At 43.2% G+C, this 24,695-nt stretch overlaps 1 protein-coding gene across 3 annotated transcripts in view; it reads right to left on the reverse strand.

The window, feature by feature from the left end:
• The window catches only part of CUBN (cubilin), a 281,633-nt gene that overhangs the window by 115,106 nt on the left and 141,832 nt on the right, over positions 1-24,695 (reverse strand). For all 3 annotated transcript variants that reach the window (XR_010934358.1, XM_067704299.1, XM_067704308.1), the window contains 5 exons: positions 11,067-11,226; positions 8,705-8,818; positions 6,872-6,982; positions 5,354-5,482; positions 4,223-4,355 (listed from right to left, as the gene is read on the reverse strand). Coding sequence is in view for 2 of the 3 variants with exons in the window: in XM_067704299.1 (XP_067560400.1) it covers positions 4,223-4,355; positions 5,354-5,482; positions 6,872-6,982; positions 8,705-8,818; positions 11,067-11,226 (647 nt within the window). In the remaining variant the exon portion in view is untranslated. The remainder of the gene's footprint in view (positions 1-4,222; positions 4,356-5,353; positions 5,483-6,871; positions 6,983-8,704; positions 8,819-11,066; positions 11,227-24,695) is intronic.

Genomic DNA, 24,695 nt, shown 5'->3' on the forward strand with positions numbered 1-24,695 from the left:
AAGGTGAAGGTTTATCTAGGATCTCAAAACAATCAACAGCATTGTTATCTCTTGACATTCTGTTGTCCCTAACCCTTATATGATACTGACGTCATTCCAACTGGAAGCAAATTCTTTCCTGTAATTGATTCATGTAGTACATGCTCTAGTATTCCAGTTTAGGAAGCTAGCCAATACCTTTTTGCCTTTACTTGGGAAGAAAACCAATTAACCTGGACAGTAATGCCTCAGGGTTCTACTCAGAGTCCTTATTTCTCAGGAACCCTGAAGGCTGACCTGGATGATACAAAATTCTCTGGAGATTCAACTACTTTGTTGCAATAGGTGGATGAGCTGCTTCTTTGAGCTCCTTCTCAAGCCTCCTCACAGGAAGACTCCATCCACTTGCTAAAGCTTTTAGCCTTAAAGGGACCCAAGGTAGCCAAAGGAAAATTGCAGTTTGCCCAAACCCAGGTTTGATATTTAGGGTATCTGCGATCAGAACAAAGGCTATATCTAGATCCAGATAGACTTCATGGTGACCTAAGTTTCCCAAAACCCCAAATGAAGCACAACTGCAACGTTTTCTCCAGCTAGTTGATTATTGTTGAAATTGGATTCCAAATTTCTCTCCTACGGCTAAACCTCTGTACGTTGTACTCAACAATAAAAACCTCAATGCAATTTTAAGAGAAGAAACAGATGACATAGTCTTTGAGGCCCTAAAGGAGAGTTTGGTGAATCCACCTGCCCTTGGGCATCCCAATGTTCAGATTCTCTTTTTCCTTTTTGTATATGAAAAGAATGGGAATGCCTTTGGGGTACTAATCCCAAAACACAGGGACCACCATTGACCCATAGGGTATTATGGCCAGCAACTGGACCCTGTAGCATGGGGATATCCCCCTTGTCTTAAAGCCATTACAACCACTCCCCTTTTGGTTAAGATCACCGAGAAAATTATTGTGAGATCCCTTTTAACCATCTTTGTACCTCATACAGTAGAAGTTCTGACTTCTCATCACACTCAACATTTCCCAGCCAGCCACCTCACCTCCTGTGAAGTCCTTTGGTTAACTGCTCCTTACATAACTCTCTTCCATTGTAATAACCTTAACTCGGCTACTCCTCTTCCCTCCATCACCAGCAAAGTCCCTCGTGGCGCTTAACACTGATGCACCACCTCCTGACTCCTCAGGATGACCTACAGGGAATTCCACTGGGTCATGCTGACTTCCCATGGTTCACTGACGGTTCTCATTTAAAAGGTGATAATGGCAACTACAGTCCTAGGTATGCTATTAAGACTCCTTTTGATGTTGCTGACGCAGCATCTTTACCTATGGTTACTTCAGCCCAGACTGAATTACATGCTTTTACATGGGCTTATATTTAGCCAAGGACAAAACTGCCAATATTTATACTGATAGTAGATATGTTTTTAGAGTAGCTCATAATTTTGGAATATTGTGGAAGCAATGTGGCTTCCTTACGTCCAGTGGGAAAAAAAATTTAAGATGGCCCCTGTGTTTAGGAATTATTGGATGCAATAATTTCACCTGCCACTTCAGCTATTATTAAGATTCTGGGGTATTCTGAACTTGACTCTCTGGAAGCGAAGGGAAATCACCTTGCTGATATTTCTGTAAGGAATGCTGCCCTTAAAGGGACCAATAGCAGCCAAACTTCTGTCGTGGTCCAAAGGGAAATTTAGAAAAACTGGCTAGAGAAGCCCAGCAATCAGCCTCAGAAAAAGGAAAACAAGATTGGAAATTCTGGGCTTCCCTGGTGGCACAGTGGTTGAGAGTCCGCCTGCCGATGCAGGGGACACGGGTTCGTGCCCCGGTCCGGGAGGATCCCACATGCCGCGGCGCGGCTGGGCCCGTGAGCCATGGCCGCTGGGCCTGCGCGTCCGGAGCCTGTGCTCCGCAATGGGAGAGGCCACAGCAGTGAGAGGCCCGTGTACCAAAAAAAAAAAAAAAAAAAAGATTGGAATTCAATAATTGTTGGTTTGATAAAAAGAGAAAGCTCTGGTTTGCATCAAATAACAACCTATTCCCACCCAACACTCTAAAACTCCCACTCCTCACTGCTGTACGTGCATTAAACCATTGTTCTACTGACAAGATGATAGCCTTCATGAATCAATATTAGAGGAGAAACATTAACAAGGCTGAAAAAAGTGCCAACCCTCACTTGTCCCACTTGTCCAAAGTAGAACCAGGGAAGCCCGTTCGTACTGCTCCCAGACATTGTATATTGCCTAATGGACAATTCAAGCTCTGGTAAGTGGATTTCATACAATTTCTTCCTCTAATGGATGTAAATATGTTTTAGTCATGGTCCATATGTTTTCACACTGGACTGAAGCCTTCCCTTGCAGACAGCCTACTGTCCCTTCTGTGGCAAAAGTCCTCTTGGAAAAGATGATCCCTACCTGGGGAACTCATCTCAAACTTCATAGCGATCAAGGAATCCATTTTACTGGCCAGGTACTTTGACAAGTCTGCTCTGTTTGGCTCGTTTTACAACACTTTCACTGTGTTCACCACCCTTACTCCTCTGGTTCAGTCGAACACACTAACAGCACCATTAAGACTCAATTGGCAACATTTATAGAGGCCCTCCAAACATCTTGGTCAAAAGCACTGCCATCTGTCCTTCTAAATCTTGGATCTTCCGCTTTTGGAACTCATAAACTCTTACCATTTGAGATAGTCACATAATTTCCAATGCACTTGGTTCCCACTTCTTTTGACACACGACTGATAAAAGGAGAGATATTCCAACATTGCAAAGGATTAATTGCCTCTATTAAAAATAACCATGTTTTAATAGAGCAATCTTTTCATAGTGTACCCTTGGGAGATGAAGACATTAAGCATCACATCTTGCAACCTAGAGATTTTGTCTATTGCAAAAGAGTCCTCCAGAAGAACTCACTTCAACCTCATTGGAAGGGTCCCTATCAGGGACTGCTAACCAACCCTTGTGACACCAACCTCTGAGAAGCAGACTCTTGGATTTATGTAGCACACCTAAAGAAATCACTGAACCCTGACTGTACCTGTACATCACCTGGTGACCTGAAAGTAAACATTGTCTGGAATTGAAGAAGACGACATCTGACGAGACAGCTTTCCCAAGATACACTTTTGAGGATGACATAAGGCGTCAGATGATCTCCAATGTCTATGATCTTGATATCATATGGACTTTAGATAAAAAGCACCTGAGAGTTCTCCCTCCTACCCCTCCTAATTACTCAGACGTGACCTTAATAGATTTTCAATCTGTTCACTTTCCCTCTGACATGAAATACTATACCAGGAAAGGTCCTTCCTGACATTGACACACAAAAATCCACTGAAACTAGAAACCCTGACTCTAGATCAGCAATGATTTCAGAGAAAGATTATGATAAAAAGGGGGAAATGTAAAAAATTAATAAACAGAAACCTCAATTAAATAGAGTCAGGATACCAAAAGGGGGAGCTCTCATGCCCTGCAGAAATAGCAGAGTCCCAACAGGAAGAAGAAAGGCCTCTCTTCTTTCCTGAAGGGCTCAACCAATGAGAAGCCTTGGATTCTCTGTTTATTATAACCCTCTAAACTTCCTTTTCTTCTTTATAGAAGTGTTCTCCTTCTCTCGCAATACAGGGACTTGCACGTGTCTTGCCATGGTTGCAGACCCCAAATTGCAATTCTCTGCTGATCCCAAATAAACTCATCTTTGCAATTTCCTGTTGATCCTAAATAAACTCATCTTTGCAATTCTCTGCTGATACCAAATAAACCCGTCTTTTCTGACAATGGTGGATTAGCATGGGGATAAGACATAAGGGTGAAGAAGGCTTAACTGAGATGGGGATTTCTCCTGGAAGAAAGAATGTTAGTGATGCTCTGAAAGAATCTAAGTGTTCCTAATTTTTAAAAAAACGATAAAATTAATGTTCTCTGAAAATGAGAATTTCAAAAAGTAATGTACCAAGAGCTCAGGCATGTACTCTTGGTAATGTTAGGCAGGACTCTAAAACCACTGCAAGAGAATTTTAATGCTATTTATAACCTAAACTATGACTAAAACAGAGGAAATATGGAAACAGACTTCCTGAAGTTCCCACCACATTCTCTAACGGTTGTTTGGACAAATATGCTATTAGTTGTCCATCCTATTAGTAACACTGCTTCCTTCCTGCAGATCCATTCTCCCTGAAACAATATACTATAAAAAAGGACTTACATAAAAGACAGCTGGAGCTGGTTGCCAGGGGAACTGACAATGTTCCAGACACATTCCACATTAGAGGGATAAATTTCTGGGTAGCCAGGGCTGTTGAAGATGCCTTCAGCCATGTGGAAGATGCCACCACAAGCTAGAAGAAAGGAGAAACAAAGTGAGTGGCAGATTAAATATTGAATACAAGACACCATAAGATAAAGGAGAAAGAACACTAGAACAGCTGTTATCAGCATCAAAGGATATGCCATTTTCATTTCATAATTAAAAAAATCCGTATCATATATAATAAGGAAAAGATTCTGAAACCTGAAAACTAAAAGCCACAGGGTATGGTGGATTAGAAGGAATCTCAGTAGTTTCTTTTCTAAAAGCCTTTTCTCCCTGTGAACTCTAACTTTATGTAATAAAAGACTCATTTTAATTCTGTAGTCCCTCGGTATTGCTGACCAGGATGACTTTCACCCCTGGCCTAGAACAGAAGGCAGTATTTCAGCTTTTCCTTCTCAGGAGAGCACAGAAACGTGCACACATCTCCTTGGTGTTCTAAGGCTTTTAGCTGCTAATAACCAGGAAGCCAGCAGCACTCTCCTGGCTAAGAGCCCCAGCACTGGCTGCCCCTCTTTCCCCTCCTCCCCATAAGCCACCATCCATCCTGCATCAGTGCCAACACCCAGCCCTGCCTGAGCGCAGCTGTGAGGCCAGGGAGACTAAAGAACAGCAGTTGTCCACCCATAAGAGATGCCATCAGACACTGTCCATCAGGGGCTCCCTTAACAAACGTATCATGAAGGAGAACAAGGAGACACCGACAAGATAGTCTCCCAAGATCATTCCAACCAGTTCTCCCCGCTTCCAGAGCTCATCCGCGTAGCGTCAGCCACAACTGCCAAGGTATGGGAACAACCTAAGTGTCTGTCGATGGACGAATGGATAAAGAAGATGTGGTATAGAGTTCACTACTGCTAGACTTTACAAGCGTGTTGACCTAATATGAAAGATAGTGAGGTTAGTCATAGAGAGGATCTAGGAAACTAGCTCCGAATGCTGAATGTAGAAGAATCCCAAATAATAAACCAAGGACTTTCTACACATTTCTCTTAACCTAGTAGCGCCATTTGCTACCATTCTTACCTGATGTTGATGCAGCATACGTGGCGTGGAAACCACCAAAATTCGCTATAGCATCCGAGACGAACCTCAGTGTCAGAGCATTGCTGAAGGAAGTGATGGGGTGGGGCATGGAGGGGCCACAGTATCGGCCTAAATAATGAAGACGGTGACAAGGAGAATGAATGATGACAAGTAAACACGTATTTTACTAGCATCACAAGAGACCAAAGCAAACAGAAGAAAACACTATTAGGAGAAACATTTAAATTAGGGTCAGTGTTGGGGATGATGTCTGATAATTCAGAATGAGCTATGAATGCAAGCATAGGGGAGGTGATTCATAAGCATGGTAAAGATTGTTAGGGGGAGGCAGAGTAATACAGATGACCGCCAAATGTAACGAATGCTAAACTCTCCCGTGCGGTAGGGACCTGCGCAAATACACGTGCTAATTCTTAAAAGCAACATATAAGAGCAGAGAAGCACGTGGATGTTGGAACCAAAACACCTGGATTCAACTCAACTCCCTGCTCTGCCACTTACCAGCTACGTGACCTGAGTCAAGTTACTTAAGTGCTCTGTGCCTCAGTTTCCCCACTTGAGAGAGGGGACCTTTGATAACAGTGAAATCCTGTATCATAAGGGTATGAGGATTAATTGAGTTACTGTTTATAAAGTTCTTAGGATAGCACTCAGCACAAGGTGTTATATAAGTGTCCATTAAATAATATAGCCTCAACCTCAGTTAAATGCTTACAGACAAAGATCTCAAGGAATACAATCGGAAGTCTGCAGAGAGCAGAGAGTATTCCTCAATTGCCTGTTATCATCTCAGGCACTGTTCTGGGCACTGGGAATAAAGCAATGGGCAAAACAAAGTCCCTTCTCTGATGGAGCTTGTCTTCTAGCGCAGGATGAGAACCTTGGATGACAAAGCTCAAATACTCCCAACTCAGGCACTGACACTGTCCCTAACTAAGGCCCTGACACTACTCCTAACTCAGGAGTGACTCATGGAGAATGTTTAAATAACCTGAGATTATTTTGCTTGAGAACATTTCAGAAACTATTTAGCAGCAATCCCTAATTTCTACTGGGATGTTTTACAAACAGAACTCTAGATTACCTATCTACTATCTATCTATCTATCTGTTCTTTTGTTTCCACTGAGGACAAAACCAAAAGAAACATGCTCAATTTGAGTACCAGCACTGTGGTCAAATGTTAATAAGAAATTTCTCAGAGAATGCTACTTAATGCTGGAATGCACTGCATTTCACTACTGTCTAAAGCAATCACAACTTTCAATTAAAAATATACATATATAAACTATTCATGTCCTTGAATATGAACAAGCTGAGTTTCTTGAACACCATATTACATCCTGCTTTCTTAGCCTCTCGTTATCTTTACATGGCTTATGACGCTCTTCATAGTTATTGGAAACATTCTAACCTGGAATGACAGCATATACACACGTAAGCACAGAAACTGTAAAAAGCCAAGGCCACAGATGTGAGCGAGTGAGCGCGGCAGTACCTCGGAGGGGCGCATCATCACGACTGCCGTCCAAAATCTCTAAGAAGTCTCGAGTACACGTTGTGCTGCTTTCAAGTCCAAAGTGGCTAAAGGAGAGGGTGATATGATTGACTGAAAGGGAAAAAGAGAAGACTCTTTAATAACGTTCTGGCAAACAAAACATACAGGGAATGCTATTTCACCTCTGATCCTTTCTCCTGCTGTTTCTCCAGCAGGGGAGCCATGAATCTGGCAGATGTGCACAGGGGGACGGATGGGGGAGGGGGGTGAAGAGGAGAAGTATCAACCGCTCTGCTAAAAGCTTTCCTTTGAAGAGTAATTGAATCCATGCTTTCGAAAATGTCTGTAGATTCTGAAACGCTGGTACTGGGAAGAGAACCCTTGGAGAAGGGCCCTTGGGTGGGTTTATTTCACGGACGATGGGGAATGCATCCACTGTTGCTGTGTTCCTCGCAGAAGTATTTTTCTTAATAGAATAGTTTCCTTAAATTCTAATTCTTTACCTGTGCTTGTATATAAGACATTTTCCTCTCCGGCACACGTATCCTAGCATTCTCGGTGTTACTTTAAGGCCAGAACCCGGGAAACGGAAGTTCATTCATTTATAAAGAGAGCTTTGAATTACTTGCAGAAAGGTATGTGCCTGGGTACATTTTCCTTTTGTTTTCTTCCAGGGTCCCAAATCTTCCGAATAGGATCTTTCCCTATTGCTGTCTTTATACCAGTGACCTCTTTCATCTAAATGCTTTAGAATGGTTTAGAAATTATCCTTAGGTGCCAGACTGTGGAACTCGAGGCAGGGGACTTCTTTACTCAAGGCTAAATTCCTGGCTACTTTCTTTGCCTAAGGATTACATCACTGACCCCCAAATGACATGCAGGGCAATCAAGATACCCTTCTGTTAATGCTTAACATGCCTAGGAAAAATGTTAGAGAATATTTAAGCCAAACTCTTCTTTTTTCAGATTAGCTAATGGGGCCTCATCAGCGTAAGTGACTTTCCTATTACCACACAGGTCATTAATCAGAGAGCGGAGTAAAGAACTTAATGCCATTCCCACAGGACGTCTGAAATCATCCGTTTTTCCTGAAAACCTCAAGGAAGGGCAGGGCTCCTTTGGAACGGGATTCCTAACGGCCCTGCGATCACCCTCTTCGCGGTCATTCTGCTTGAGTCTTTAGGAAACTCTTCACTTTCTCTGTAAAATGTGGACAGTAATCCTTACTACCAGAGCAGAAAACAAGCTTCTAGGATTCTAAAAAGAACACAGTGTAAGCACGTATTCCATGTTTCTTAAGGCCTATGCTGGGATTTTTTTTTAAATACGTGCATCACAGGAGAGACCAGGTTTTGTAATTAACTTCCACCTTGGTTGAAGACCAATATGCTCATAGCACTGCATCTCCAAACTAGGAGTTATTAATTTTCCAGTCTACGGTTCTTATTGTTCATTTATTCACTCAGCAACTGCCTTGAGCATCTACTGCACTCAAGGCACAGGTGTCAAAAACTATTTATTTATCCACTATTTTTGCTTACCCCCAGTCTCACACGCCTGTCATTTCAACTAGGTTACAGCTTTTTGCTTTGTTTCGTTTCCTTTGCTAGGCCTTGAAATTTAAAAAATAATTAAATGAAGAATAAACAGTAAAAGTTACTTCCTACCAGATTAGGAAACCCTTGTTCTTGTGCACATCAGGAAATGGGGCTCCCAAAAACAGGAGAGGAAGGCCATCAATTGTTACCACCGAGGAGATAAGAACATGAGTCATAGCTGGACTTTCCCACAGCCACCAAGCGTCCTGGATTCTTTTTTATTTTTGTTACTTACACGGAGGCCGGGCTTGAATTATCCAGCTGCAGTTCTGATTGTATGGATAGTTGGCAGGGAACAGGGGAGAGGATATCGTATCAACGGAGTCGGTGAGGATGTAGCCGCCGCAGGCTGAGGGACACACAAGCGCACACATAATGTCACACACTTTTGATTTTTGCTGACTCTCCAACACAATTATTTGAAGAATGAAAGCATAAATGATGTTTCCTTATTTCTGAAAGGCATGTCAAGGAAGTTCTCTGCCAAGAAAGCTGCACATAAACCCTGAGAAAGTGGCAACATACTCTACATCTGTAACAGTATTCTTCAGTTACGGGGAGTGGGGAGTGGCAAAGAACAACAGAGTAAACGGCTACGAATTGCCTGAATCATTCAACAAAACGCTGGCATTGATTCACTTACTCTGCCCACTTGCAAATTACAGACATAGGGATAATCTCTTTTACGACTGACTTTTTTTTTTTTTTTTTTCTTGCGGTACGCGGGCCTCTCACTGCTGTGGCCTCTCCCGTTGCGGAGCACAGGCTCCAGATGCGCAGGCTCAGCGGCCATGGCTCACGGGCCCAGCCGCTCCGCGGCACGTGGGATCTTCCCGGACCGGGGCACGAACCCATGTCCCCTGCATCGGCAGGCGGACTCCCAACCACTGCGCCACCAGGGAAGCCCCACGACTGACTTCTTTTTTAGGAAAATAAATATTCAGTTGAAAGAGACTTCATAAGGGCGGCTGTGTGTCATCAGGGATGTGCAGAGCCCTGTGGGAGTAGAAGACGGGGGGGTGTACAAGGCATCTCATGGCGCAGACAGCGCTGAAGGAGGATTCGGGGGTGAGGGAGAGTGGCCCAGGGCAGCCCGAGCAAAGACAGAGGAGGGCACGGGCTGCACCACACACGCTTGGCCGAAGCATGGGGCGCGTGAGGAGGGTCGAGCGATGCTGGAAAAAGAGCAGGGCAGATTCTGTGCCTGTGTGGAGAAGCTTGGGCTCCACGCCCTGGTCGGTGTGGAGTCAGGACAGACAATGGAGCACTGAAGGTCAGAATCAGAACTCGCTACTGCACGTTGACTTTGGAGGAATATGGGAGAAGGGCAGGTGAGGCCGGGAGGCTACTATAGCAGCCCAGAGAAGACCCGCTGGGGACTTCTTTGCTATGAAGCAAAACGTAAGTGATTAATTAAATGAAAAGAAAGAGTGTTAAGAAGCTGTTCTTGGGCTTCCCTGGTGGCGTAGTGGTTGGGAGTCCGCCTGCCGATGCAGGGGATGCAGGTTCGTGCCCTGGTCTGGGAAGATCCCACATGCCGCGGAGCGGCTGGGCCCGTGAGCCATGGCCGCTGAGCCTGCGTGTCTGGAGCCTGTGCTCCGCAACGGGAGAGGCCACAAGAGTGAGAGGCCTGCATACCGAAAAAAAAAAAAAAAAAAAAAAAAGAAGCTGTTCTTTCTTTGAAAGAACTTCGCAGTCTTCTTGCTCCAAAGCCTACAGTGCACCTTGGGCAGACCTCAACCCAGAAACTCTTCCTAGCCAGGGCTCTTTACTGCAGAATCCGGGCAAGCCAAGTCCACTGAAACAGATGAAATGACTAAATAGACCACACTTGTTTGAAATGACAAGGATCCTCCCAATAAAAATCAAAGGCGTATTAAGGGGACAACAACCCACCCAGCTCTGGGTTCCGTCTCTGACAGTGGAATAAAGGGTTAATCTCTAAAATTCCCAGATGAAAGGCAATGGGTGAAAAGGTCTAGTAGGAAGTGGTGCTTTAAGAAAAAAAAATGGGGAATTTCCTTGCGGTCCAGTGGTTAGGACTCAGCGCTTTCACTACTGTGGCCTGGGTTCCATGCAGGCCGCATAGTGCGGCCAAAAAAAAAGAAAAGAAAAGAAAAGAGAAAAGAAGAAATCAATGGAAAACAATACTGATTCTTCAGGTGGAGGGCAACCACTATCTTGAGGGTTAGAACCTGACTTTATATTACAAGAAAGTCTTGTAATTTATAGTAGCGTATCTCTTAGCATAAAACTTTGGATAAATACTAGATAATATATCTGTGAATAAATGAACCTGGATAAACACTTCTTTAATAGTGTCTCTAATATTAAAGGCACTTTTAAGTGTTATTCTGAAAATGTGCTTGAGAGATACAGCGATCCCAAGGAAGTTCGCGTCACCTTAGTTGGACAAAGGAAAAGTTAAAAGTATCAACAGTTGGAATCATTGCAAACCACGGTTCCTTTGTTCTACTGAAATTGTCGCATGTTAAGTAGAAAGCTGGGACCGATTTCGGTCTCATTTTACTGCAGCACCAAGAGGGGCACTTAAGAACAGATGGTTTGTGCTTCCGGGAGACCCGCGCGGAACTTGCCTTGTCTGAAGTGAGCGCGGAACCCCCGGCTCTGTCTGGAAGGGCCAGACTGAAATCGCAGGAAGAGGCTGTTTCCTGAAGAGGTGAAGGGGTTCCTCAGCTGCTGTCTTCCACACACACCGGCAAGGCGAGGGGCTGCAGAGCTTAAACCATCAAATGCCTACAAAGAAACACAACAGGGAACACAGCGGTTCAGAACTTCAGATCTGCCTGTACAAGGCGCCTGTTCCGTGGAGTACCTGCACGTCGGTGACCTAGTAGAAAACACATTTGCTGGAATCCAGTGCTTCATTTTATTGTCTTGTCACTCGGGTCCATTGGGGTGTCTGAGTCTTTGGTCATTTCTAGGAAAACTAGGGATTTCAGTAGGAGTTTCTGTGCCCAAGAAACTCGCCATTAGATCCCTGGATGTCTTTATAAATGCCAGGCCTTTCCCTGCTTTCTAACTCTCCTGACTCCAGGGCAGTTACATCATGGGCCATGCTCACATGTGCTGACACAAGAATGAACATGGAGCAAATACATAAGAAATAATGAGGAGGAATCATTCATTTTCAGAAACCCAGCCTTTGCTGGAACTTTATGCTCTTCATGGGGTCATGGTCAAGAGGAAGAGAAATGGTAGAATTCTTTCAAATGACGTAGTGATGTGAGGCTGATTTAGAAAATTACCTCATTAGTTTAAAAAAGATATTGGGCTCTGTGCTGCCCAGTTCTGCACTGGGACTTAGCTGACCTTCCATATGTGCCAGTGGAACAGAGTTTACATTACAGACCCCCAAAATTGCTGTACTGGTGTGTGAAATTGAAGCTTGCGCATTTTCTTGGGATTCTGTGTGTCTGGTGTGAATCTTAGAATGCTCTTATGTGTAAACTGGGGGGAAATGAGTTCTTTGTCTCTGGATGATAATAATAATGACAGCAACCGTTCATTAAATGTTTACTATGAGCCAGGAACTGGATTCAGCCTTTCACATATACTCTCCAGTTTCCTCCTCCCCAGATTCCCTCCATTTTCAAGAAGAGGATAACGGATGCACAGAGAGCTCACTGATGTGACCAAGACACACAGTTCCTAAGAGGGAGCAGGACACGGTGAACCAGACAGCTAGGTTCTGGAGTCCAGAATTAAACCTTTCGTTTTGTCCAATGCAAGATTTCAATTAAGCAAGATAGATGCATCAGCTGGCCAACCGCCAGGGTGGGAGTAAAAGTATGAGGTTAAAATATGACTGTTTCATGCAACATAAATTGCTATTTACATTTCATAAGAAAGCCCTGGGAGAAAACAGAAAGTCGGGAACTTAATACAAGGAAGGTACACACAAGTGACTTTAGAATACCTAGTGATTACAATCAGCGTTCTCCTTAGCACGTAAGTGTGACTGGGAGGCTATTCTCAGCTTAATTTGTATGAGCACATGAGTCAAACATCAATAGGACCTTTAACTCTAATGAGGGGCGAAAACTTTTACGATGACGGATTTCACATAAATGCTCTGGAGCATCACTTCTTTTTTCTTTGTTTCCCTCAATGTCCTAATCTTTAAATCTATATATCCAATAAAACGTTAAAACTGATTTTCACTCAACATTTAAAGGTTGATTAAAAACTAAATGATATATTCTCAACCAATTCAAAATGTAGTTTGCAATCTAGTGTGACTGCCTCTTCTGAATACCTTGAATAGGAGCCAAACCCACACACACGCCATCATTACACAACCTCTTATACTGCATTTACACTGCAACCTACTCGCAAGTATTACCACCATGGGTTTAATCCAAGACTTGTTTATCTCTGTACTTGGTTTTAAACTTTCCTAAGGTCATAGCTATAACAACGTAGGATTTCAGTAATGTTATATTAATACTATCTTGCTTTAAAGAATACCCTCTTAGAACATCTGGGGTCCAGGGGTCTGGGGAATATGGCAACCGACCCTTGGTCAAGACTGCTTGTACAAGACCACTTGCTTCTCTCAAGGTGACTGGTTTGTTTGCTTAAAAGAGCATTTCTTAAACTTCAGTGGAACATGGGTTCTATGAGGTTTATAGACGTCCCCCAAAAAGCAACAAACAACACCCAACGATACACACACATGCAGAGGATTTTTACAAGTCCATGAACTCACAAAGCCAAGACTCCTCTAGTTCCCTTTCTCTCTCTCCAAATTCAGAGGGCTAGGGAGTAAGTAGATATTGTTCCTTCCCTTTCTAAGTTGTCTTCCTCTCTCTGAATGGTTGAAATCCTCTTAAGGCAAAATAAGGAAGGTAGAAAGTGAAGGCGAAAGTCATTCAGAAAGTCCCATGAATGAACCATTTCCCTGGAGGTTCTTTAAAAGAACACATCTTCTAGGAGGTCTACATGTTTCCAGCCCCTCCTACCCCCGAGATCCTGGAATCACAGGACTCTGGCTGAAATCCATACACCTGGGGCATTACTTCACAAGGAACAGATCCAAGATAGAAGGTTTCCAATGTCCCTAAATCAAAATTATATACCAATGTCACCCTACATTTGGTTAGCATGTTGTAATTTTACAAGCACCAGTGCAAACATCTCTAAAACTAGTCCTCAACAGCATGTGATGTTTTTCGTTTTTTTAGTGAAGAAAGTGAGACTTCACAAGTGTGCTAGCTATTAAACTATTGTCTCATCCAATGGGAGCTAGTGACCCAAGATCACGGAGCTACTGAGTAGCAGAACCAGGAACTTAATTCTTCTCTCTCCAAATTCTATATTATATCATGTTACTTCTCTTTACAATGTGTATGATAGTTATTAAGTTATATGTTCCCAATTACCATTTTATGAAAGTGTAAGACCTCACGTTATCAAGGAGACAGCTGGGGTCTTCTTTTTTTTAACAGTTTGGAATAGCAGTCCTTTTATTTGAGAGTAATATCAAATCAATTTAAGCTTTAATTTATAAAATTATAAGGAATCCAACCTCCACTGAGTTATCAAGCTCCGAGCCCAATATGATTCCCTTTTGCCATAATCCCATATTGGAATTCTGATTTTACCAACAGGTCCTTGAAAAGATGCTCAAGACAATTAATCACCAGGAAAATGCAAATCAAAACCAGAATGAGGTATCATCCCACACCTGGCAGAATGAAGATCAGCATCAAAAAGACTGCAAGTAAGTGTTGGTGATACTGTGGAGAAAAGGGAACCCTGGTGCACTGTGGGTGGGAATGTAAATTGCTACAGCCACTATGGAGGTTCCTTAAAAAACTAAAAATAGAACTACCATATGACCCAGCAATCCCACTACTGGGCAGATACCCTGAGAAAACCATAATTTAAAAAGAGTCATGTACCACAGTGTTCATTGCAGCTCTATTTACAATAGGCAGGACATGGAAGCAACCTAAGTGTCCATCGACAGAAGAATGGATAAAGAAGATGTGGCATATATATACAATGGAATATTACTCGGTCACAAAAAAGAATGAAATCTTGCCATTTGTGACAACATGAACGGATCTAAAGGGTATGGTGCTAAGTAAAATAAGTCAGACAGAGAAAGACTACTACTATATGATCTCACTTACATGTGGAATCTAAAAACTAAAACAAATGAACAAATATAACAAAACAGAAACAGAGCTATGGATACAGAGAACAAACAGGTGGTTGTCAGAGGGGAGTGGGTAAGGGGAGGAGAGAAATAGGTGAAGGAGATTAAGAGGGACAGACTGCCAGTTACAAGATAAATGAGTCATGGGGGTGAAACATACAGTGTGAGGAACACAGTCAGTAATAATGTGGTATTTTTGCATGGTGAGGAAGGGGGTCAAAACGTACAAACCTCCTGTTACGAGATGACTAAGAACCAGGGATGTGACGTACAACATGATAAACAGAATCAACACTGCTGTATGTTATACAGGAAAGTTGTTAAGAAAGTTGTCAATCCCAAGAGCTCTCAGCACAAGGACAAATACTTTCCCTATTTCTTCTCTTTTGTGTCTATATCGGATGATGGGTGTTCACTAAACTTACTGGGGTCATCACTTCACGCTGTACGTAGGTCACATCATTATGCTGTACACCTCACCTTACACAGTGCTGTGTGTTAATTATATCTCAATAAACCTGGAAGAAAATAAACTTGATGTAAAATTTGCAAAAAAAAATTATAAGGAAAAAACTGCAGGGAAGAAAATAGGAGAAATCTTGTTGCTATTTTTTTAAATTCTAAAGTCATAAAAATTATCAGTATGCATTTCCTTTACTTCCATTTAGTTCCTAAGGCAGAGCTAGCAAATTATATTATTACTGGCTATACACATAACATATTCACATAGCTTATAGATATATAAGCCTCATGTAAGTCTACTGCCAAGAGTTTCCTGGGCCTGGGAATTGATTTTCTGATCTGTTGCTTAGGTGGTAAAAAGAGAAAAATATACAAAACAAACAAACAAACAAACAACTGCACATTGCGACTCATTTCTAGATAACTCCAGTAAAATAAAATGTTGAAGTTGAATCCACAAAAGAAAAAGCAGCCACCATCCGTGGGAGTTCCAACTACAGGGGCTCTAAAGACAGGCAGATGGAGTTAAGCAGTAATCTAATTTCTTTGCTAAAGTTAATCAGTGTCTTTACAAAGTATTCAGAGTCTGTCAGATTTCCAGATACCAGCACATACGTTAAAAATACCTGAACTTACCTCTATCATACAAAAATAGGAGACTTTTTAAAAGAACAGAACCAGGCACATAACAGACAATAAATGTCTGATGTACAAATGAGTAAGTAAATATCGTGTATAAAGAGCATATGACCCCTGAGAACAACAGACTAAGGTTGAGGAAAACCCAGAGTTAAGAAAGAAAGCTGCTTCTTGTCTCGTGGACTGGGCAGCACAAACGCACAGCAGGCACGACGGCGGGGAAGAGGTTATTCACCGTGGGAAAGAGGTCAAGTGGAGCTGCCTTCCGGACCCAGAGGGCAGTGGAGGAGGCTCCGATCAAGGTCAGGGGCCAGGCCACACACGCAGCAGCCAGGTGCCCTCTCACGGGCTGTGCCAGCCCCTCACCAGGACCACGAGAGGAGGAGGATGGCGGAAGGTGGGTGCAGGACACCGGACCGACCCCCAAGGCCCAGAGTATCCAGGACACATGACATTACGGTACCACCGGGGACCCTCTATATACCCTGAGCTGTAGCCAGAGGGTAGAACTGAGCCAAACATTTATGAACTTTAATACTTGATGCTTTATAATGTTAAGGAGATCTGAGTAAATATCAACCCCTTTTCAAAGCTGACACGTGTCAACTGCAGCACCAAGTGACGGGGAGGCAAACCATTCAAACGAGAGACCAGCACCCCTTCCGGATGATGTTTAGAGAGGCCAGTGGTCAGAGTCCAGGGACCGGCAATTTGAGAAAATAAAGGAGCCAAGCAAAGGGAACCTTTCGCCTTTCCATATACTTACTGAGGATGGAAATATGTATTATATAACAACATGTATTCTTTAAAAGCAGGTGGCAGAATTCCTTTCAAAGAGAAAAAAACAGAAGGTGTTTATTTAGCAAAACACCCTCGCAGGCTCTCAGAGAACGACTGCCAGGGGAGAGATGCTACGTGACTTACTGTGGACGGGTCTCTCTCCTCTCTGTCCTTCAGCTGCCTAATCTGTAAAACTGGACTGACATGAGAATATCGTTCATACTGTTCGTCAGAATTAAATAAGTTAAAAGGCATAAAGGTACGTCGGGTCGTTTCTGGCACACAGTAAGTACTTAATAGATATTAGCCTCTGCTATTAAAGTGGGATGAAGAGATCACTAAATTGCTGTTTAAGAAATGGATAAAACATCGTAGGGAGGGAATGGGAAAGCTACGGAGGCAAAGACAAAAAGAGGTCCAAAGGTGGGGGTTCATCCGGCACGACGGGAGCCTGAGTTGGAGACATAATCCATGAAAACTGTCCAGCTGGGGTGGTGGGGTGAGCACAGCGTGGCAACTTCTGACCTGGCCCCCAGTGCTTCATGCCCTGTGCAGCCTCTTCCCCGGAGGGTGGCATGGACCTAACGACCTGCTTCTGATAAACAGGACAAGGTCAGAGTGAGGGGTGTCACTGCCATGGCTCGGTTGGGACAGATGGACCCTTGCATCTTGCTGGCAGCCTCTCTTGTTGGCACTGTCCCCTGCGCCCTGTACTGCTCGCCCTGAGGAAGCAGCTGCTGTGCTGTGAGATGCTCTGCAGAGAGGCCGCGTGGCGAGGGGCTGAGGGAGGCCTCTAGCCACAGCCTGCAAAGAACCGAATCCTGCCAACGGCCACGTGGTTAAGTCACACCAGGGTTCCTGACCCACAGAAACTAGAATTATTGTTGTTTTGAGCTATTACGTTTGGGGATACGTTTGTAGGCAGCAACAAATAACCAATCCAGGGGGTGTGAAATGAGGCACTGAGCAAGGAATGCACACTGGAGTTTTTAGGGCAAGGATGTCTAATATCACATTTTAGCTCACCTGCAATATTTAGGCAGTCTACCATATAATAGAGCCTCACGTGTGTAGTATTTTGGAGAAATAAAGCAGAGAGGTCTAAATCCTAACTTTTTCTTAAAAAGGGGTAGAGAGAAAGGGAACGGCCATAAGAAGCAAGAGACAGAGGCGTTGAAATGTAAACAGTGACAAGAAACGGACATCTGGGTGACCACTCCCCCCCGCCTCACTTCTCCACACAAGAGTCCCTGGAAATATTATGGGACGATGGGTTTCCCAGGCCTCTGAGTCTCCTTTCCCTCACCTGGAGCGACCCCCTGTGTCACCTTCCACTGAAGGGACCAAAAGTCATTCATGGAACTTAGTGACTTGGAAATTACTTGAGGTCTAAGGGGTGACTGGCTGTAGTGACGGGGCAGCCGGGGGGTGGGCTGAGTTGTGTACACAAAGGGAAGAAATGGAGAGAGAGCGGCATCTCCACTGTCCTTGGAACCGCTGGCCCTCCCCGAGGAGCTGCCGTGGTGACGGTGACCTGCCTGGCGTGAGATGCGCATTCAGCGAATGTGTTACCCTGATGGCGAACGCCCTTGTTTTCTTTCCTTGTTTCTTCCTTAGTTCTTTGGAAAGTAAAGCTATCACAGCTTGTTCAAGAATTCATAAGATCGTTAATGCAGCAGGTTGAGTTGGGGATGACAAAGTATCCGGTCTAGTTCAGGAAGAACAGTGATTTCCTTAAAAATCTCTGTGCTCCTCTCCAATCATTTTCCCTACAACACCAAACCTGGCTTCACAACACAGCTTCAAAAATGTCCAAAAAGTGGAGCCTAAGTGGATGTCAACACTCACACTCGTCTCAAACCACCCTGTTCATGGCCTCTCAGTGCTCAGCCTTCACTGACAGGCTACATACGGGATTCGGCCCATCTGACATGTTCCATCTGACCGACTAAGGCCCAGAGGAGAGCACAGTGACCTTAGGTTCAGAACACCTGGGAAGCACAGGGATCTCGTGATCAGAACACCTGGAAGCACTCTGAGAGTCAGAACACCTAGACTCCAGTCCTGGGTCCATCTGGGATACTTGTTTGTTCCTGCACTTCGGAAGCTTCTGGTTATGAGTTTCATCGTCTTAAAAACGAGGGTAGATAATATGAAGGTAAGTTTCTCCTGTTTCATGATAGGAATGCTCACGCACACATTTTTAGTGGAATTTGGCAACACAGGAAATGTAAAAGTTAGCTCTTTCACTTCCGGGCGTCTACCCGAGACAAACTCTTGCATGACTGCATTCAGAAATGTGGACAAGAATGTTCCTTGCTGAGGGTTGCCATAGTACAACATCAGAAGCAACTGAAATGTGCACTAACAGTACGTGGGTACGTGACTCATGGGATGTTGATAGAGTGGAATCTTGTATGGTGGCAAAAAGAATGCATTAGATCTGAATGCACCACAGTGCAGAAAAACGTTCAAAACAGATTGTTGGATGAAAAGAGTGGATGGAAGAATATGTGTTATGTTGTATTATGTTCATCAGATAAATAAATTGTACATAATAATTTATTTACTTGAACATAATACATTTACTTGATGTACATAATACAACATAACACATATTTGTAAAACACGCAAAATAACATTACATACTGTATACAGATGCACACATACCATGAAAAAGTACCAAAATAGCCATGGGAATTGTAAACACAATTTCTCATAAATTGGTTTCCTCTGGGCCAGGGGCTGGGAATGGAACAGTGTGGGCTACACATGGGGCCTCAAAAGGAATGCATTTCTTTTGGGGGAAAAAAAACAAAACAAAGAACTTGAAGCAAATACGGCCAAATATTGAGATTTAGCAAGGAGGATGTTTTTGTTCATGCTATACTTTACATGCGTTGTGTAGCTGATACTTTTCTGTAGATTTAAAATATTTCATAATAGAGTTTTCAATTAGAAAAAGAGAATCTATATAAAGGAAATAATGGGAAATGTAGACTAAGATTTACATATAAATATGCTCTTCAGAGCATTATTATAATAAGAAAAGAATAGAAGTAACCTAAGTGATCAATGATAAGCTAGTGCTTAACTCAATTCTACGGTGTCCATGTAACTGATTATATGGCCAAAGAAACTCTTCTTAAGAAGAAGCATATTAAATAAGCTAAGTGAAAAAAGGCAGGATACAAAACTATACGCAGTTTTATGTTAACTCTCTTCGTGTCTGTGTGTGTAAGTGTGCATGTGTGTGTTTCTGTAGGAAATGAGCCAAGATGTTAATAGTTTGTATTGCAATATTATGGATGCCATCAATTTCTTATTTTTCTTTTCTGTATTTTAGAAACTTAGTATGAGGAGCATATAAAAATGTAAAATAACATATATATTTAAAGTGCTCAAGTGTTTAGCCAGACGGACATGTAAATGACCCCATACAGAGACAGGAAAATATGCTACTCATATAACTGTACTGCAGTATCTAAGCCAGGTGGCTATTCACGCCATTTAATCTAGCCTTCTGCTGCCTGACGGAATGTATCAAGGATATGGCTTCTGTTTTAAGATTTCCAAGACACGTGCTAGTTGGCTACTACGTACAACCGTAGTCCAGCCCTCTCTCCAGGCTCCAGGCTCAGCTATCTGACTGCATTCCAGACACCATTGCTGGTATGTTCCATCAACCTTGGAAGTCAACGTCTCAAACTGAAATCATCGCCCCCTCCCCCTAATTCCTCCTGCACCTTCATTTCTTTCTTTTTTTTTTTTTTTTCTGGTACTCGGGCCTCTCACTGTTGTGGCCTCTCCCATTGTGGAGCACAGGCTCCGGACCCGCAGGCTCAGAGGCCATGGCTCACGGGCCCAACCGCTCCGCGACATGTGGGATCTTCCCGGACCGGGGCACGAACCCGTGTCCCCTGCATCGGCAGGCGGACTCTCAACCACTGCGCCACCAGGGGAGCCCCAGCTTCATTTCTTGCCTCAGTAAATGCCAGAGTATGTACCCAATTGCCAAGCCTTTTTAGATCCCTCCCTGATCCCCCAGTGGAATGGATCCTTATGTTCTGTTAACTCTTCCTCCGACGTGTCTCTTGCACCCCTTGCCTCCACCTGCCCGGCAGTGTCTTGCTGTGGGACTTCATGCTGTCTTGCCTAGGTCACCAAAGGAGCCTAAAACTTCCCCTGCCTGAATTTGTGTCCCCCTTTAATTCAGTCTCCAAACAACTACCCCTGAGCAAGGAGCTTTCTAAAATGTACAATCCAAGACAAAAGGAAGGCGGAGTGTCCCGATCCATTTTAAAACTGTACTGAATAAAGACGAGCCATCACGGATGCCTTGCTCAGAACCAAGAAGAGTGGCTGATAGGGGTGCGGCGAGTAGCCCCTCCCCCAGGGTCAAAGCCCTGGTGATGGAGTGACTCATGGTCCCCTCGCTGAAACACTCATCACTCACAGGCCAAAGCACATGATGAAGGGGGAAAACGGATATTAGCTTCCTCAGTAATGTTTGTATTTTCATTTCTAGAAACTGGAATATATTCCCTCAGATCGTTGGAGAGTAGGAGGTGGGAAAATATTCCTACTGTCTTCTTCTTTTACTAAGTTTCATCTTGCTCAGGGAGAAAATAAACCAACTATATGTGTGGGTTAAAATGAGTATAAACTGGAGTAAGAAGAAAGCATTTCAATTCAAAAACAAAACACACAGCATGTTTTACATTCCCCAAAGTATGCCAATGCTTCACCTTAACTTCAGAGCTAAGCTTTCCATGCAAACAAATTATAAACGTATATGAACTTGCTTTTCTTTTCATTTTCTGCACTATCACTTTTTTCCTTCTTAACTCACTTGTGAATCTTCTAGAAGGTATCAAAATAAGCCACTTCTGAAGTGAAAAGAATTTAATGAGATGATATAGCGAAGAGTGTGTGAAAATTTTTATAATATATTATTTAAGATTAAAAAAAATACTTTAAGATAAAATAAGCCTGTTCACAAACTAATCATGATAGCAATGAACTAAGGATTATGGATCCAGGTCTGTGTACCTAAGGTTCACAATTTTCAAAAAGATAAGTTTAGACCTTTAACATAGTATAGTAGTAATAGAAACAGTAATAGTAGTAATAGAAACACCAGGAGCAGCAGCTAACACTTATCTGTACCAGACACTGTGATTAATGCTTTAAGCATATTTTTTAAAATTCCACCTTTCTTTCTTTTTTTTTTAACATCTTTATTGAAGTATAATTGCTTTACAATGGTGTGTTAGTTTCTGCCGTATAACAAAGTGAATCAGCTATACATATACATATATCCCCATATCCCTTCCCTCTTGCGTCTCCCTCCCACCCTCCCTATCCCACCCCTCTAGGTGGTCACAAAGTACCGAGCTGAACCCCTGTGCTATGCGGCTGCTTCCCACTAGCTATCTATTTTACGTTTGGTAGTGTATATATATGTCCATGCCACTCTCTCACTTCGTCCCAGTTTACCCTTCCCCCTCCCCGTGTCCTCAAGTCCATTCTCTAGTAGGTCTGCATCTTTATTCCTGTCCTGCCCCTAGGTTCTTCAGAACCATTTTCTTTTAAGATTCCATATATATGTGTTAGCATATGGTATTTGTTTTTCTCTTTCTGACTTACTTCACTCTGTATGACAGACTCTAGGTCCATCCACCTCACTACAAATAACTCAATTTCGTTTCCTTTTATGGCTGAGTAATATTCCATTGTATATATGTGCCACATCTTCTTTATCCATTCATCTGTCGATGGACACTTAGGTTGCTTCCATGTCCTGGCTATTGTAAATAGAGCTGCAATGAACATTGTGGTACATGTGTCTTTTTGAATTACAGTTTTCTCAGGGTATATGCCCAGTAGTGGGATTGCTGGGTTGTATGGTAGTTCTATTTTGAGTTTTCTAAGGAACCTCCATACTGTTCTCCATAGTGGCTGTTATCAATTTCCATTCCCACCAACAGTGCAAGAGGGTTCCCTTTTCTCCACACCCTCTCCAGCATTTATTCTTTGTAGATTTTTTGATGATGGCCATTCCGACTGGTGTGAGGTGACACCTCACTGTGCTTTTGATTTACATTTCTCTAATGATTAGTGATGTTGAGCATCCTTTCATGTGTTTGTTGGCCACCTGTATATCTTCTTTGGAGAAATGTCTATTTAGGTTTTCTGCCCATTTTTGGATTGGGTTGTTTGTTTTTTTGTTATTGAGCTGCATGAGCTGCTTATAAATTTTGGAGATTAATCCTTTGTCAGTTGTTTCATTTGCAAATATTTTCTCCCATTCTGAGGGTTGTCTTTTCATCTCGTTTAGGGTTTCCTTTGCTGTGCAAAAGCTTTGAAGTTTCATTAGGTGTTTATTTTTGGTTTTATTTCCATTTCTCTAGGAGGTGGGTCAGAAAGGATCTTGCTGTGATTGATGTCATAGAGTGTTCTGCCTATGTTTTCCTCTAAGAGTTTGATAGTGTCTGGCCTTACATTTAGGTCTTTAAAAAAGTTCCATCTTTCTTACAATTCCTTTTTGCAGCTGGTAGAATTGAGGCACAGAAGACATAAGTCACTGTTCACAGTCACACACTGGGTAGTGTGGAGCCAGCATGTGAACCCCATCCGTCTGGCCTCTGATCAATTATCATTAAAACAACCAAAAAGATAAAATCAAGTTTTCTTCACTGACAATAGAATACTGGGAGATCATGATTCCAGGAAGCTAGTGACATGTCCGTCGTCATCTGGAAAGAAAATCCGGGGAAACAGAGTGGAAGTCACCTCTCTCTTCTTCAGACTTGCAAGCAAGCATCCTCAGTGGCCTTTCAGAAAGTCTTATTTGGGGCCCTTGTGGATTTTGGAGTGGCTGGCACCTGTCATGCATTCCACCCCACTGTACACGCACGGGATTCCCAGCGTGCTAACTGAGCCGGCTGGAACAAAGCGGGCACAGTGCCCAGGACCAATCACTAAACCTAACACCCAACTCCCCGATTCCTAACTCGGCTCTAGTCTTGGATCCAGATATACGTCCACTCCTTGTCCTTTCCTGGTCTAACCACAGTCTCATTAGACCAGCATGGCGTCTTTGCTCACCTCGCCCCTGGCCTTATTGGCTTTCAACCTGGTCTTTCCCCTTTACTTCATTTTTAATTCATTCTCGCAACACGTGTCTACTGCTTGGATTGCCTTGAAGTGTATCGGGGTCAAGACATGTGGTGGATAAGATCTCAGGGCAGAGAAGACATCATTCACGTCAGGCTGCCAAGTCCGTCTGGAGCATGAGAGTCCGTGAAATGCATTCACGTGTGGCAAACGGGAGGAGGGCAGCATAGCTGCTAATGGAGCCCCCGTGTTGGAACGGTAATTGCAGGCGGAGGAAATACTAAGTGACAGGGAGCGCACCCCACCAGGAAATTATCCAAGCTGTTAAAGTCATAAATTTAGGTAAGGAAGGAACGGGAAGTACTGCTCATTAGAGCAGCTTTTCTTGGGGGTGGAGGGCGGAGGGTGGAGGACGCATCGGTTTCCTCCGTCAGTGATATTTTCCAGCAACGGGCCTCTGAAATTAAATCCCCAGTTCACAGCACACATCTCGTGTCGGGACTCTCGTCACTCCTGTTTCTTTGTTCTACAGGGTGGCACTCCAGTTCCAAATTTTACAGGAGACAAGAAACTCTCATAATTTGCAGTTGTTGCAAGCAGGGACCCAAAAATTACTGGAAACGTTGGTATGAAAAGAAATCCAAGAAGTTCATTTTATTTTCATGAATAAACATACATTTAAGGAGATTCTGAGCTGAAACAGAAACAAAGCTTGTGTCCGCAGATTACGGACAGCGGCTCCAATTCAATGATTCTTTGCTCTGGGGATGGAAAGTATCAGCGTGGCTTTTGGTAACTAACTTGGCACCGGAAGGCCAAATGGCTAGGGGTTACCAAAAGCAAGCCACAAAATAAAACATTTAGAAGAGATTACCGGAGATCTTCCTCAAGTATCAAACGGAAGGTAAACTTTCTGTGGTGAGAAGTAAAGGAAAAAGGGAAGATATGAGAGGGAGAGAGAAAGAGAGGGAAAGAGACTGGTTTCTGTCATGGATCTATTTGTAAAACAGTACATATTTAAAGAAGAACTGTTTAAGAA

The sequence above is a fragment of the Pseudorca crassidens genome, chromosome 1 (genome assembly GCF_039906515.1).
Source record: "Pseudorca crassidens isolate mPseCra1 chromosome 1, mPseCra1.hap1, whole genome shotgun sequence".
Taxonomy (NCBI): domain Eukaryota; kingdom Metazoa; phylum Chordata; class Mammalia; order Artiodactyla; family Delphinidae; genus Pseudorca; species Pseudorca crassidens.